The following is a 16,540-nucleotide window of genomic DNA, read 5'->3' on the forward strand; positions in this document are numbered from 1 at the left end:
ACTGATTCCTTTGGAAAGAAAATCCTTTTCAAGGAAAACTCCAGTTCGAGCGACAAACATTTTGCCCTCAGAAGGATTGTAGAAGTAATCCCCTCTTGTTTCTTTAGGACACACCATGACATGAATGCATAAAAAAGGGGAATGAGATGAAGAGGCAAGGAAGATAGATCAAACTCAAATTGGAAAAAGGAGGACTTTTACCAAATTAAGATCATTCATTCATTTTGGGAGATGGAATGTACATTCCATCAATCCCCTAAATCCAATGATCTTAACCTAGCAAAGTCAAATCAACCTTGACCAAGGCCCAACAACACATGTCAAACTTACAAAATCAATCAAAATGGCTCAACACAATTATTTGGAATTTATTCAAATTAAAAATACTAAAAATAATGCATTAAATTAAATATGGTTGGTCAATTTCCTAAAACCTCATCAAAACACCAAAGAAATGGCCATCAGATTTATCATAGGTCAAACAAGGTCAAAGGACCTTGGAGAAAAAATTTCAGAATTTTTGGAAACTTAAAAGTATTTTTAAACAATTAAAAATAATCACAAAATCAATTAAATCATGAAAAATATTAATAATGATCCAGAAAATAATTTTAATTCAAAATATTAAGGAGGATTTTATTTAAATTTTTTGGTGAAACTCATATTTTTTGGATCAATATTAAAATTAATATGAATTAATGAAAATCAAAGGAATAAAATAAAAATTAGAAAATACAAAAAAACATGGACAACTTGATCTCCCTCATTAATTGAGGTGGCAGATCAAGTGGACACAAACGCGCGTTCCATGATGGAACTTAGTCAGCGCGCCACACAACTGGTCATCCAAACCAACGCTTGTGATTAAAACATTTTAAACTGGATCAATGGTTCAGGACCACGCCACCTCCACTACAAGAAAAACTCCCCCCTGCCACATGATTATCACGTGGCAAAGGTGAAAATCACTTCACTAGTCAAAAATAGCGACGTGTTGATTCACATCGCTGGAACGCGTGTGGCAACTTTTTGTGACGTGATAAACACGTCGCTAATTTGCCAAAGGCAAATCACGTCGCAACATTGTGAATTAACTTCCTTCTGCGCTTAAACTTTGCCACGTGATATTCATGACACAACTTTGCCACATGAATATCACGTCACAACATTTGAAAATGGATGGTATGTTGCCACATGAAAATCACGTGGCAAATTACCCACGTGATTTACACTTCACAACTTAAAAACAAAATTAAAATAAAAGATAAAATATATTGTTATTATTAAATTATATTATTAATAAAAGATAAAATAATTAATAAATAATAAAATATAGAATAATTAATAATTAAGTGAAATATTTTTAAATTAAAATTACACATATGAAAATGTATTATAAAAATAGCAAAGTAATTATTTATACAAAAATTAATATTTAAAACTAAATAAATATTACACATCAAATTCGTCGTCATCTTCATCGTCTTCACTTGTTCTTTGATTTTGATTTCTACTCATGGACTGCATAAATTGTCTCATTTGCTCCTCCATATCGTGTTGTCTTTTTTTCATTTCCTCTAATTCGGCCTTTAACGCCGCCTCACGCTCCGCCGTCTCTCGTCTAGCCTCTGTTAGAGCCAGTTGCCTTACCGTTTCCATCATTTCAGGTGTCAATTGTGTTGGACGGGACGTTCCTTCCCCACTTGCAACTCTATCAAATAAAGTTCTATCTCCGGTTCTGTAGTTGCCAGCCAAAGGACCAACACCAAAAAAACACCCATTACGTCCCTTCCCTCCAGTGACTAAGCTCCAAATATACATATCCACGCGTGGATCAAGCGGATTAGAACCAACAGGTGTATATTGAGGATTTTCAACTAGAAATTGTGTGAGCAATCTTTGATACTCCTCCTACACATACAACAAATAAAATAATTAGATACAGTTGTGACATGAAAAGAATCCCACATATATTGTTGCCACATGAAATTCATGCCACAAACATTATTACCACGTGAAATTCACGCCACAAAATTGATAGAATTTTAACAAAAAAAAATAAAATAGAAACAACTTACTATAGTTCTTCTCGACCGATCATCAACCAAATCCCCCGATTTTTTTGTACGGGTCTTCACAAACAACTCATTAAGTCGGGGGGGTCTTCCTTGTGCCTTAGTCTGATTAATATAAATAAATTTAATTAAACACATAATAAATCAAAATATAATTTTAAACCGTAGTTATAATTTTTACCATCCGTTTTGCATGTTCTCCAATGCTTATACTTCCTGTAGCATTAAGGCAACCCCCCTTTCGGATGCTCTCATGTCTTTTGCTTTTTGAGATTTAGCTTTAAAATTATCGGTAGCCCAATAGGCAAGAAGTTCGTCAAATACTTCCTTGCCTATCCAGTTGGGACGAATATTTCGTTCTTCCTAATCAAGTCTGACACGCCTAAGCATGTCAGAAAGTCGGACAGATGTTCTTCCCCGATAATTTTTTCTAATCATATATTCATCCATTACATTCCACGTACACTTTTCCTACAATGTTGTATGACATTCAAAAAAATTGTTAGATAAGTGTTAGATAATATATTACAATAAAATAACTAATTAAAATAACAACAATAAAATTTATTTTACCTTAAATTTATCAAACCATTCATCTTTCTCATCCTTGGAAAGTTCTTTGAATGACTTCCAAGCTTTTTTATACATTTGTTGAATCACATGTTTTACACACTGTGCAGCTGGCCTACTCGGAGAGAAACTAAACAACAATTTGAATAAGTGTTAATTATAAACATGGAAACATGGAAACATGTATACTAAATAAAATTTATAAATTAGATACTTACGATTTTCCACATGGCTCAATAAAATATCTGCCATCAATCATCTCATACTCTGTGGGATTTGCAGTTGGTTGCTCTAAAACATGGTCATCCTGCTGCTCCTGGTCATCCTGCTCCTCCTGCTCCTCAGGCACGGGTATATCTGTGGCACGTGGTGGGTGTGGGGTGCGAGATCCCCCATGATGCGTGGATGATGAGGGCATGTGTGTGGTAGGTGGGGTGTGGGACCTCGAAAGCGTGGATGATGATGGTGTGTTTGTGGGATGCTGGGACGACAGAGGTACCTGTGTGGGATCTGGAAAGATCCCAGACTGCATGAAGGGTGGGGGTACCTGTGAGGGATGAGGAAAACTAGATCCCCCAGTCTGATGGTATGATGAAGTCCCAGATGGGCTAATAAAGGATGGGTTCCCAGATGGGCTAATAAATGATGGGTTCCCAGATGGGCTAATAAAGGATGGGTTCCCAAGTTGGGCCATAGGATAACCATGGGATGATAGTAGCGAGAGAAAAGGCTGTGAACCCATGGTCATGGGATCTACCTGAGTCTGTGGGGGAGGATACCCCATAGATGACTGCAGTGGCATAAAATGTTGAGAGGTCGTAGACATGGGCTCTACCTGACTCTGTGGGGGAGGACATACGGCCGACTGAGGAGCCTCACATACCCTTATCCTCGGGCGCTGCTGACCCTTACCCTTATCGGTTCGGGGCGGCATTTTATCTACAATCAATAAACACATGTAATACATCCTACATTAAGTAAGATTACACAGTACATTAAGTAACAATACACAGTACATTAAGTAACAATACATCATACTATCTATTCAAAGTCTTCATCTGTTCTGATACTATCCTCGGATACAAACTCTTCACATTCTTCATCCACATCATTTTCTGTCAACAATGTGGATGCATCAACTTGATGGCCCTCAACCACTGTATCACACAAACTTGTAATTTGTTCAACTTCAATCACATCATTAACTTGAGAAGTTTCATCATCTTGGTAAGCGACATCTTCGACTACTACATCATCGGCTTCGATATGACCCAATGGTTTTGTTTTGATTACAACACACCATCCTCGTTTACGTGGCTGAGTTGAAGGATAAGGAACATAATAAACTTGCCTAACAATATGTGACATTATAAAAGGGTCATACTCTTTGTACCTTCGATCCATACGAATCTCAACTGTGTTATATTTCTTATCTATTTTTGTGCCTCTAGCAGATATATCATACCAATCACAATAGAACAAGACAACTTTATTTTCGCAGTCCAAGTAATTGTATACCAACTCGTAAATATGTGTTATTGTGCCATAGAAGTCGTCTTCACCACCATCTGTAACTCCTTTCACGAACACACCACTGTTTATGGTTTTTTTCCCTTCTGTCCATGTTTTAGTGTGAAATTTATATCCGTTCACAAAGTAAGTGTGCCATTCATTTGCACTTTGAACAGGGCCTCTAGACAAGTTTCTCAAATGGATTATTTCTTGAGTAGGTGCAACAGCGCATGACAACTGCTCTTTGAACCATGCTGGAAAATAAGCATGTGTGTCACTAGTATTCGGATGTTCACCGGTGCTTTGAAAGTAGGAGGTATTGAATGCCCTACAAAGAATATCAATATAAGTTTGAGTAAAAAGTTTGACATATTTAAACAATAAAGTTAAATAGGTGGGTATACTTACTCAAGATATGGTTTAACTTCAACGCAGTTAATCAAGACATGAACATGTGCTGCTAGCAATTCTTTTTGAGTCAGCCAATGTACATTCTTCTTACCAGATGGACGACCGGGAATACCGAAGACTGATAAGGTAAATTTACTTTTTTCATTAATGTTAAATTCATTCCTTATGATTCTTGGAGTTAACATCAAGTGATTGAAATAATGACTGCAAAAATGTGATGTTTCCCGATGCAAATAATGTGCACATATAGATCCTTCAACTTTAGCTTTATTTTTCACGGATCTCTTCGAATCACCCATGAATCTTTCAAACGGATACATCCACCTATATTGAACAGGGCCTCCAAGATAAGCTTCATATGCAAGATGCACAGGTAGATGTTCCATAGAGTCAAAAAAACCAGGCGGAAACACTTGTTCCAACTTACAGAGAATAACTGGAATATTTTTGTCCAACTTAACGATGTCATCCACTCTTAATTTTGATGCACAGATATCTCTAAAAAATTGACTAATTTCAGTGAGTGGATTAAGCACATGTTTAGGTAGTGAAGAGAACGCAATTGGAAGCAATCGTTCCATGAAAACATGGCAATCATGGCTTTTCATTCCATGCAACTTTCCGGTGCTAGAGTCAGCACACCTTGCTAAATTTGACGCATAACCATCAGGCATTCTCAATTCGTTTAACCATCGACAAATCGCTTTAGCTTCTTCGGAAGTTAGACTGTAATTAGCCTTGGGTTTTAGTAACTTCCCATTCGGTTTAACCTTCAACTCCAACTCCTTTCGATTACACAAAATCTCCATGTCCTTTCTAGCCTTCTCATTATCCTTTGTTTTACCTTGAACATCCATCACTGTGTTAAACACGTTATCAAAAAAATTCTTCTCAATATGCATAACATCAAGATTATGTCGCAACAAATTATCTTTCCAATACGGGAGATCCCAAAAAATACTTCTTTTTGTCCAGTTATGTGTATCCCCATATCCTTCAATTCTGCAAGCTTTACCATAATCTGTGAATTTTGGCAGTTCACTAACTCGGTTCCATACTTCACCGGGTGAGAAACGAGGGGGAGGCAAGTCTGTTACTCTTATGCCTTTTTTGAAGTCATTCTTATTTATTCGAAAGACATGATCTTTCGGTAGGAATCTGCGGTGACAGTCAAACCACGAACTTTTCCCCCCTTTTTCCAACGTGAACGCATGAGAGTGTTCCATGCAATGCGGGCATCCCATTTTTCCATGTGTCCCCCAACCGGACAACATGCCATATGCGGGAAAGTCGTTTATAGTCCACATCAAGGCTGCTCGCATAGTAAAGTTTTGTTTGCAAGATATATCATAAGTCCATTCTCCAATCCATAACCTCTTCAAATCATCAATTAAAGGTTGTAAATACACATCTATTCCAGCTTTTGGACTCTTTGGACCTGGAATGAGGCAAGTCAAAAACATGTATGGTTTTGTCATGCACATCTCAGGAGGGAGGTTGTAAGGGGTAACAATAACTGGCCAACAAGAATATCCACTTCCAGACGCTTGGACATATGGAGTAAAACCATCAGAGCATAGTCCAAGTCTGACATTTCTAGGTTCTGCTGCAAAATCAGGATGTATCATATCGAAGTGCTTCCATGCCGCACCATCAGATGGATGTCGCATTGTGCCCGAACTTGTTTGGTTTGTATGATGCCATGTCATTTGACTTGCACTATGCATTGAAGCAAACATTCTTTTTAACCTTGGTATGATCGGCAGATAAAACATGGACTTCACTGCCACATGTTTTTGCTTACGGTTAATGGCTTTACTGCGAACTTTGTATCTCGGACTCTTACAAAACTTACATTCCTCCAACGATCCATCATTAGTACCAAACTCATTATCGTAAAACAACATGCAACCATTAGTGCAACAGTCAATCTTTCTTACCTCTAAACCCAATTTCGACACCAACCTCTTTGCATCATAAAAACTTGTGGGAAGGTTGTCTTTCGTAGGAGTTGCGTCCAACATCATTTTTGCAAAGAATTCCAAACACTGGTCAGGAACATTCCAATTGGACTTGGCGGCCAATAATCTCACACACATCGATAATTTTGAGTCTGACGACCCTTCAAACAACGGCGTATTCATTTCTTGCAACAATTGATAAAATTTTTGAGCTTCCTCATTCGGCAACTCTTCCTGATCGAAGTCTTGAGGTTCATCATAGGTCACGTTAACCCCAAAAGCATCGCCAACCATGTCACTGATCAAACTAAATTCTTCCCGGTGTTCCATATGTGATCGACTGCTAGAAGCATGTGTAGTCGTAGTCCTTTGTACATTACTCGGCAACTGTTCTCCATTATATGTCCAAACCCAGTAATTTTTAATGAAACCCCTTCTCTTCAAATGACGTTCTACTTCCTCCGGGTCACTAATTATAGGTCTACATTCACATTTTAGACAAGGACATCTTACTCCTCCTTCGCTTAGACAACATTCTTGAGCGAAAGCCCATGTGATAAACCCTTTAACTCCTTCCTCAAAGTTCGGTTTAAGTCCACGTCTTCCTGGATACGTTCTATCGTACATCCAACTACGATAGTAATGAAAATATTCCATACTGCACATTTACAAAATCGTTACTATTTTAATTTCAAAAGTGATATTCCTCTATCGTCCAATTTAAAAATCGTTCTATCGTACATCCAACTAATTATTACGTACAATTTAAAAAAAATATATTATACTATTAATAAATATATAATATAACTATTATATACTTTATTGTTTAAACTAAACATATATTTATAAAACATATACCCTAATATGTGTTATTTAAAAAAAAAACATTTTAGACATACATATTATTCATACTAATTTTTTTTATAAACATATTTTTAATATAAAAATATATATGAAATTAATGTTTTTTTTTATACATTATTTTAAACATAATATTAATAATACAACTTCTATTTATTTAGTTATCTAAATAATATATATACACACTTATCAATTTTTACTCAAAACACTAATCTATTATATTTTTTAAACTAACCATATTATCTAAATAATAATACAACTTCTATTTTTAGACATGATTCATATTACTTTTTCTAATAAACAAAATATTTCGTTTTTTTTTATAAATATTATTCTGTTTTAATATTTTGTTTAAAAAAATTATATATTATATTTCTAAAAAATATAATGTGCACATATATAAAGGCATTAAATAGTTTCTAAACAAAGTAATATCAAAGTTTTAATATTTCCAAGCTTGACATGATTTTCTTTTGAAATTTATAATTTCTCTAAAAATAATTAAAAATGATTTTATAAATAGGGTATTAATAGAGAGGATAGTATTGGTATTAATAGTATATTATATAAAATCTATTTCTAAACTATAAAAATTTAATACATAAAATATTCTGTTTTTTTGTATAATACATTAAATATATAATACATTAAATATTCTGTTTTTTTAAAACTATTATATATTATATTTCTAAACAAATTCTAAACAAATTCTGTTTTAATAATACATTAGGGTATATGTTTTATAAACAAATTCTAAACAAATTCTAAATATATAATACATTAAATTTCTAAACAAATTCTATTTTAATACATAATGTGCACAAAAACAAAATCCAGTCCAAACAAATTCGATTTTAATACATAATAAGCACAACACATAATCCAGTCCAAACTCAATACATTTAACTAATCTGAAAATAATTAAAAAAAAAATTAAATTTCACAATTTTTAATATACCTGGATGAAGACTTTGAATCTGTTTGCTCCAAATTCTTGAATGAATAATTCACTCTTAGCTATTTCTTAAAAAAAAAATACAATAATTAAAATAAAATTCATATATATTAAACAGAAATGAGTTTAAGTTGAAATAATAAAAGTATTTACCTTTAAATTTCCAATTTCAAAATGGATCTGAAGCTTGAAGGAGAGAAATGGGTTGAAGGGGAAAATGGGTCTGCAGGTGGAAGGGAAGAGGAAACGAAGAAGAATGAAACGGTGAAGGGAAGAGGGAGAGAAGAGGGAAGGTAAAGGAAAGGTTCCCACGTGGTAAACACGTCGCTATTTGCGACGTGATTTACACGCCACAAAACATTCAACGGTCATCTGTAACGTCTCTCTGAACCCAGTACCCACATGCTTGTCACGTCGCTATTTGCGACGTGATTGTCATTTCGGAAATTAAATTACACCACATGTACCCACGTGATCAGCACGTCACTAGTTGCGACGTGAATTACATTTCACAAAACATTATTTGAATTTTAAATTTAAAATAGCGACGTGATCTGCATGTCACTACCAAATTTTAATTATTTTCATTTCCCCCCAACCTGAAAAGTTGTCATTCCATTTTTTTATTATATTTTACCTTTAGCCACGTGAAATTCACGTCGTAATTGGCATTTTTTGCCACATGCATTTCACGTCACTAAATCACGTGGCTGCACAAAGTTATTCTTGTATTGCTCATTGCTGGAGCAAAGCGCCGGTCGTCTTCTCAGGCGACCTTGGCCGGACTGGTCTAATCATTACCATGACATAAATGAAAAAGGAGGACATGATCTGAATGAAAAAATGGCGTAGAGCACAAATCTGGCCTCAATTTTAACTAACTCCAAATATATAGAAAGATATGAGGAGTTGAATTTTGAGGTGTGTCAACTGAGTTGCTTCGATTTGACCTCAGAGCAACTTAATCTTCTTGCCTACATTGGTAGGACTTCAGATAACCAAAGATCCAAGAGAATTGGTGAGAATTGAGTGAGAATCGAAGAGAAGAAAAAATACGGAAAATACCTTCAATGATGTGCAGAACTTGATCCTTCTTGCTTTAATTCTTGTTTGGTCTTGCTCCAATAGATTGCAAGAGTGGATTAGGAATGTTAAGAAGCTTTGCATCCTGGAGTTTTTGAATCCCCAAATAGTGAGATTCAAACTCCATTTTCAAGTGAAAATTATCAGGTTTTCCTTTGAATTGTGAGGGTTTGAAGAGTGGAGGCAAAGCTGGCGCACAAGGATCCTTTGAAATGAGCTCAAAGGGTCTCTATTTATAGTAAATTCAAGTGCTATTTGCACACTTGAAATTTCTTCCAAATTTGGCAATGTCATGTTTAAGCTTGCATGGGCGTGTACAGGACCATGAAGCAATGCACTAAGGTCTAAAATAAACTGAAATGATGTCCGAATCAAGCTTGATTGGAAAGGCAATGTGAAATGATCATTTGGAGTTTTGATTTTACCAATTGATGCAGGCCTATTAACACCATGTGTAGCCCCAGCAAACCTCATCCAAAAGGAATGAATTAGGACTCTTTGGAAATCTTAGATCAAGAGGAATAACTCTTATGTTGAACACTTTTCCATTTAGAACTTGGATCATGGTGAATTTTGAGGTGGAGGTTTGGAAATTTGAACATGTTGAAAATTTTTCTAAGTGTCAAGTCATATACTTCAATGTTCCACCTTGTTAAACTTTTTATGTGAGCTCCAAATGAGAAAGGTGCCTTCATAAAAGTTGTATCTCTTTTAAATAACTTCAAAATGGTCAACAATTTGACATCAATTGGATTTAGAATGAGAGAGTTATGCATTTTTGAAGTTGAGGAAAATCACTTGTTCAATGGTATTGGTCCAAAATGACCTATAATGTATCCTCATATCACATGCTCATAAAAGTTGACTTAAATCTTACTTCAAACATAAAAGTTGAAGTATACATATTTAATTTAATTGTTCAACTTAGAAATATTTCATCTCATAAAAATTGAGCAAGGCATGGCCTTGGGAAGTTGACTTTCAAATTAGGGTTTAGACAAAATGACCTATAATGTTTCAACATAGAAAATGACTTTACAAGCAAAATTAGCTCTAGACCTCAACGTGAAAGTTGTTTGGAATGTCATTTAGAGTAACTTTTCTCTTGGAATCATTTTCATATGATGAAAATTGTATTAGATAGGGTCTAGGGAGACCCAGTTTTTGTCAGATGAATTCATCTAGCCAACCCCCATCAACCAACTTGCTAACTTGAAATCCTCTTGACTTTTTAGGCTCATGGTAGATCATATATGCATAGGATGAAGAATTTTGAAGTCCCCATTGATAAATTTGATCAATTGGTGAAGAATCTTGTTGAAGAAGTTACTCAAGATACCCAGACAAACTAGCGTTTCTAAGGCAAACCAACTCCAAACTCTTGAAGAATGCTTGATCAAAATAACATGTAGAGATCATTGGGACTCATATATGATGCTTAGAGACATTGTGGATCATTCCTTGGTTGTGCTCTTAGCCATGAGGGTCTCAAACCCTAGATGTGAACTTGATATATCAATGGTGATCATACCCTACCTACAAAAGAGTTAGGAAATTACAAAGACATATTTTAGGTATTTTGGTTAGTAAAATGATAATATACAAGTATGATACAATCACGTGGTGCTTGGTGATCTCTTCCAAAACAAACCCAATGAAGAAGGGGTAAGGAGGATGCCAAGGTATGATCCCAATGCTAATACATATGATAAGATTGCATGAGGGATCTTAGGGTCAAAATTGGGGTCTTAGAGCTGCCCCTATTTAAGAACATCCTAACTGAGGAGGTGAAGGTTAAAGTCTTCATATCGACTCAGTAGAATGCGCTTAAATAACAACATATAGAAACAAATTTTGGTCCCTAAGAGACCTCATGATGCATATGATATGAATGTAAAAGCAAATTCTCTGTGGGGAAATGTTGCCACAAAGGAAAAGAAAATCAGAGCGACCGAAAGTCCGCAGGAGCAAAATGCATTCCGTAAGGAAAGCTCATCGAGGAGACAGAGACTCTGAGGGGATAAAAAGATTATGCATAGGCCAAGCTACGACTTAAAACTACTGGGTGACTAGAAGAATTCCATAAAAAATGGAAGGACTCAGTCGAGGAAACAAAAACATCTGCAGGGGAAACGAGTAGATCAGGATAAAACTTAAGTACTCGGCTCATGCAGGAAAAGTGATTTCACTGAGAAAATGCGCGCTCAAATCAACTGGGGAAGAAATAGACTTCAACGCAGGAGGAGCAGAAATTTATTATCCACTACCGGTTACTGGGTAAGGAGATATTAAAGATATGACAGAGAGGACACCCGTCATCAATTAAGATGAACATATCAAGGATGACTTGCTGGGAACCGCCATGAGGAAGTATTCATTACCGGTTATTGGGTAAAAATAGCCTTGCTGGGAAAACTGCAGAAATAGGATTTACAACTACCAGTTACTGGGCAGAAGACCAAAGATGAGAATATCCGTCACCGGTTAAAGTGAACATATCACGGATAGACTCAAAGGGAAGAAAATCTGTCATCGGTTAAGATGAACATACCAAGGATAAACTTTCCTGGGGATGCCAAGGAGGATATCCGAGTATCGATCTCGAGGACTGCGTAATAAGTACCAATCATTATAATAATTCAATTTAACAAAAAATCATATGGGGTTTGATGAGTTTTTCAAAAATAATAAGAACGAGAAATAAAAATAATAAGCGTATAAAAACTGTTTAACCGATATGAGAAAGCATGCTAGGGCCAGATGTAGAAGTAATCCCCTCTTGTTTCTTTAGGACACACCATGACATGAATGCATAAAGAAGGGGAATGAGATGAAGAGGCAGGGAAGATAGATCAAACTCAAATTGGACAAAGGAGGACTTTTACCAAATTAAGATCATTCATTCATTTTGGAAGATGGAATGTACATTCCATCAATCCCCTAAATCCAATGATCTTAACCTAGCAAAGTCAAATCAACCTTGACCAAGGCCCAACAACACATGTCAAACTTACAAAATCAATCAAAATGGCTCAACACAATTATTTGGAATTTATTCAAATTAAAAATACTAAAAATAATGCATTAAATTAAATATGGTTGGTCAATTTCCTAAAACCTCATCAAAACACCAAAGAAATGGCCATGAGATTTATCATAGGTCAAACAAGGTCAAAGGACCTTGGAGAAAAAATTTCAGAATTTTTGGAAACTTAAAAGTATTTTTAAACAATTAAAAATAATCACAAAATCAATTAAATCATGAAAAATATTAATAATGATCCAGAAAATAATTTTAATTCAAAATATTAAGGAGGATTTTATTTAAATTTTTTGGTGAAACTCATATTTTTTGGATCAATATTAAAATTAATATGAATTAATGAAAATCAAAGGAATAAAATAAAAATTAGAAAATACAAAAAAACATGGACAACTTGATCTCCCTCATTAATTGAGGTGGCAGATCAAGTGGACACAAACGCGCGTTCCATGATGGAACTTAGTCAGCGCGCCACACAACTGGTCATCCAAACCAACGCTTGTGATTAAAACATTTTAAACTGGATCAATGGTTCAGGACCACGCCACCTCATTGCTGGAGCAAAGCACCGGTCGTCTTCTCAGGCGACCTTGGCCGGACTGGTCTAATCATTACCATGACATAAATGAAAAAGGAGGACATGATCTGAATGAAAAAATGGCGTAGAGCACAAATCTGACCTCAATTTTAACTAACTCCAAATATATAGAAAGATATGAGGAGTTGAATTTTGAGGTGTGTCAACTGAGTTGCTTCGATTTGACCTCAGAGCAACTTAATCTTCTTGCCTACATTGGTAGGACTTCAGATAACCAAAGATCCAAGAGAATTGGTGAGAATTGAGTGAGAATCGAAGAGAAGAAAAAATACGGAAAATACCTTCAATGATGTGCAGAACTTGATCCTTCTTGCTTTAATTCTTGTTTGGTCTTGCTCCAATAGATTGCAAGAGTGGATTAGGAATGTTAAGAAGCTTTGCATCCTGGAGTTTTTGAATCCCCAAATAGTGAGATTCAAACTCCATTTTCAAGTGAAAATTATCAGGTTTTCCTTTGAATTGTGAGGGTTTGAAGAGTGGAGGCAAAGCTGGCGCACAAGGATCCTTTGAAATGAGCTCAAAGGGTCTCTATTTATAGTAAATTCAAGTGTTATTTGCACACTTGAAATTTCTTCCAAATTTGGCAATGTCATGTTTAAGCTTGCATGGGCGTGTACAGGCCCATGAAGCAATGCACTAAGGTCTAAAACAAACTGAAATGAGGTCTGAATCAAGCTTGATTGGAAAGGAAATGTGAAATGATCATTTGGAGTTTTGATTTTACCAATTGATGCAGGCCTATTAACACCATGTGTAGCCCCAGCAAACCTCATCCAAAAGGAATGAATTAGGACTCTTTGGAAATCTTAGATCAAGAGGAATAACTCTTATGTTGAACACTTTTCCATTTAGAACTTGGATCATGGTGAATTTTGAGGTGGAGGTTTGGAAATTTGAACATGTTGAAAATTTTTCTAAGTGTCAAGTCATATACTTCAATGTTCCACCTTGTTAAACTTTTTATGTGAGCTCCAAATGAGAAAGGTGCCTTCATAAAAGTTGTATCTCTTTTAAATAACTTCAAAATGGTCAACAATTTGACATCAATTGGATTTAGAATGAGAGAGTTATGCATTTTTGAAGTTGAGGAAAATCACTTGTTCAATGGTATTGGTCCAAAATGACCTATAATGTATCCTCATATCACATGCTCATAAAAGTTGACTTAAATCTTACTTCAAACATAAAAGTTGAAGTATACATATTTAATTTAATTGTTCAACTTAGAAATATTTCATCTCATAAAAATTGAGCAAGGTATGGCCTTGGGAAGTTGACTTTCAAATTAGGGTTTAGACAAAATGACCTATAATGTTTCAACATAGAAAATGACTTTACAAGCAAAATTAGCTCTAGACCTCAACGTGAAAGTTGTTTGGAATGTCATTTAGAGTAACTTTTCTCTTGGAATCATTTTCATATGATGAAAATTGTATTAGATAGGGTCTAGGGAGACCTAGTTTTTGTCAGATGAATTCATCTAGCCAACCCCCATCAACCAACTTGCTAACTTGAAATCCTCTTGACTTTTTAGGCTCATGGTAGATCATATATGCATAGGATGAAGAGTTTTGAAGTCCCCATTGATAAATTTGATCAATTGGTGAAGAATCTTGTTGAAGAAGTTACTCAAGATACCCAGACAAACTAGCGTTTCTAAGGCAAACCAACTCCAAACTCTTGAAGAATGCTTGATCAAAATAACATGTAGAGATCATTGGGACTCATATATGATGCTTAGAGACATTGTGGATCATTCCTTGGTTGTGCTCTTAGCCATGAGGGTCTCAAACCCTAGATGTGAACTTGATATATCAATGGTGATCATACCCTACCTACAAAAGAGTTAGGAAATTACAAAGACATATTTTAGGTATTTTGGTTAGTAAAATGATAATATACAAGTATGATACAATCACGTGGTGCTTGGTGATCTCTTCCAAAACAAACCCAATGAAAAAGGGGTAAGGAGGATGCCAAGGTATGATCCCAATGCTAATACATATGATAAGATTGCATGAGGGATCTTAGGGTCAAAATTGGGGTCTTAGAGCTGCCCCTATTTAAGAACATCCTAACTGAGGAGGTGAAGGTTAAAGTCTTCATATCGACTTAGTAGAATGCGCTTAAATAACAACATATAGAAACAAATTTTGGTCCCTAAGAGACCTCATGATGCATATGATATGAATGTAAAAGCAAATTCTCTGTGGGGAAATGTTGCCACAAAGGAAAAGAAAATCAGAGCGACCGAAAGTCCGCAGGAGCAAAATGCATTCCGTAAGGAAAGCTCATCGAGGAGACAGAGACTCTGAGGGGATAAAAAGATTATGCATAGGCCAAGCTACGACTTAAAACTACTGGGTGACTAGATGAATTCCATAAAAAATGGAAGGACTCAGTCGAGGAAACAAAAACATCTGCAGGGGAAACGAGTAGATCAGGATAAAACTTAAGTACTCGGCTCATGCAGGAAAAGTGATTTCACTGAGAAAATGCGCGCTCAAATCAACTGGGGAAGAAATAGACTTCAACGCAGGAGGAGCAGAAATTTATTATCCACTACCGGTTACTGGGTAAGGAGATAATAAAGATATGACAGAGAGGACACCCGTCATCGATTAAGATGAACATATCAAGGATGACTTGCTGGGAACCGCCATGAGGAAGTATTCATTACCGGTTATTGGGTAAGAATAGCCTTGCTGGGAAAACTGCAGAAATAGGATTTACAACTACCAGTTACTGGGCAGAAGACCAAAGATGAGAATATCCGTCACCGGTTAAAGTGAACATATCACGGATAGACTCAAAGGGAAGAAAATCTGTCATCGGTTAAGATGAACATACCAAGGATAAACTTTCCTGGGGATGCCAAGGAGGATATCCGAGTATCGATCTCGAGGACTGCGTAATAAGTACCAATCATTATAATAATTCAATTTAACAAAAGATCATATGGGGTTTGATGAGTGTTTTCAAAAATAATAAGAACGAGAAATAAAAATATTAAGCGTATAAAAACTGTTTAACCGATATGAGAAAGCATGCTAGGGCCAGATGTAGAAGTAATCCCCTCTTGTTTCTTTAGGACACACCATGACATGAATGCATAAAGAAGGGGAATGAGATGAAGAGGCAGGGAAGATAGATCAAACTCAAATTGGACAAAGGAGGACTTTTACCAAATTAAGATCATTCATTCATTTTGGGAGATGGAATGTACATTCCATCAATCCCCTAAATCCAATGATCTTAACCTAGCAAAGTCAAATCAACCTTGACCAAGGCCCAACAACACATGTCAAACTTACAAAATCAATCAAAATGGCTCAACACAATTATTTGGAATTTATTCAAATTAAAAATACTAAAAATAATGCATTAAATTAAATATGGTTGGTCAATTTCCTAAAACCTCATCAAAACACCAAAGTAATGGCCATGAGATTTATCATAGGTCAAACAAGA

The 16,540-nt window shown here is 35.6% G+C and overlaps 1 protein-coding gene across 1 annotated transcript; it reads right to left on the reverse strand.

Annotated features, from left to right (window-relative positions):
* Positions 1–1,452: 1,452 nt before the first annotated feature.
* Positions 1,453–8,422, reverse strand: LOC127094792 (uncharacterized). Its single transcript, XM_051033570.1, has 7 exons — positions 8,349–8,422; positions 4,566–7,187; positions 3,733–4,485; positions 2,864–3,613; positions 2,649–2,775; positions 2,079–2,180; positions 1,453–1,911 (listed from the first exon to the last, which is right to left on the reverse strand). Exons 2-7 carry the CDS (start codon positions 7,184–7,186, stop codon positions 1,453–1,455), a joined length of 4,812 nt encoding a protein of 1,603 aa, XP_050889527.1. The 5' UTR covers position 7,187; positions 8,349–8,422.
* Between the last annotated feature and the right edge of the window lie 8,118 nt (positions 8,423–16,540).

The sequence above is a fragment of the Lathyrus oleraceus genome, chromosome 6, assembly GCF_024323335.1.
Source record: "Lathyrus oleraceus cultivar Zhongwan6 chromosome 6, CAAS_Psat_ZW6_1.0, whole genome shotgun sequence".
NCBI lineage: Eukaryota > Viridiplantae > Streptophyta > Magnoliopsida > Fabales > Fabaceae > Lathyrus > Lathyrus oleraceus.

Bases quoted from the DNA above. Each gene is read 5' to 3' on its own strand.
- LOC127094792 (XM_051033570.1), bottom strand. From the start codon at position 7,186: ATGGAATATTTTCATTACTATCGTAGTTGGATGTACGATAGAACGTAT. The intron at 2,181-2,648 runs GTAAAATAAATT...TATATTAATCAG, and splicing joins AATGGTTTGATAAATTTAAG to ACTAAGGCACAAGGAAGACC. The intron at 1,912-2,078 runs GTAAGTTGTTTC...TTGTATGTGTAG, and splicing joins ATCGGTCGAGAAGAACTATA to GAGGAGTATCAAAGATTGCT.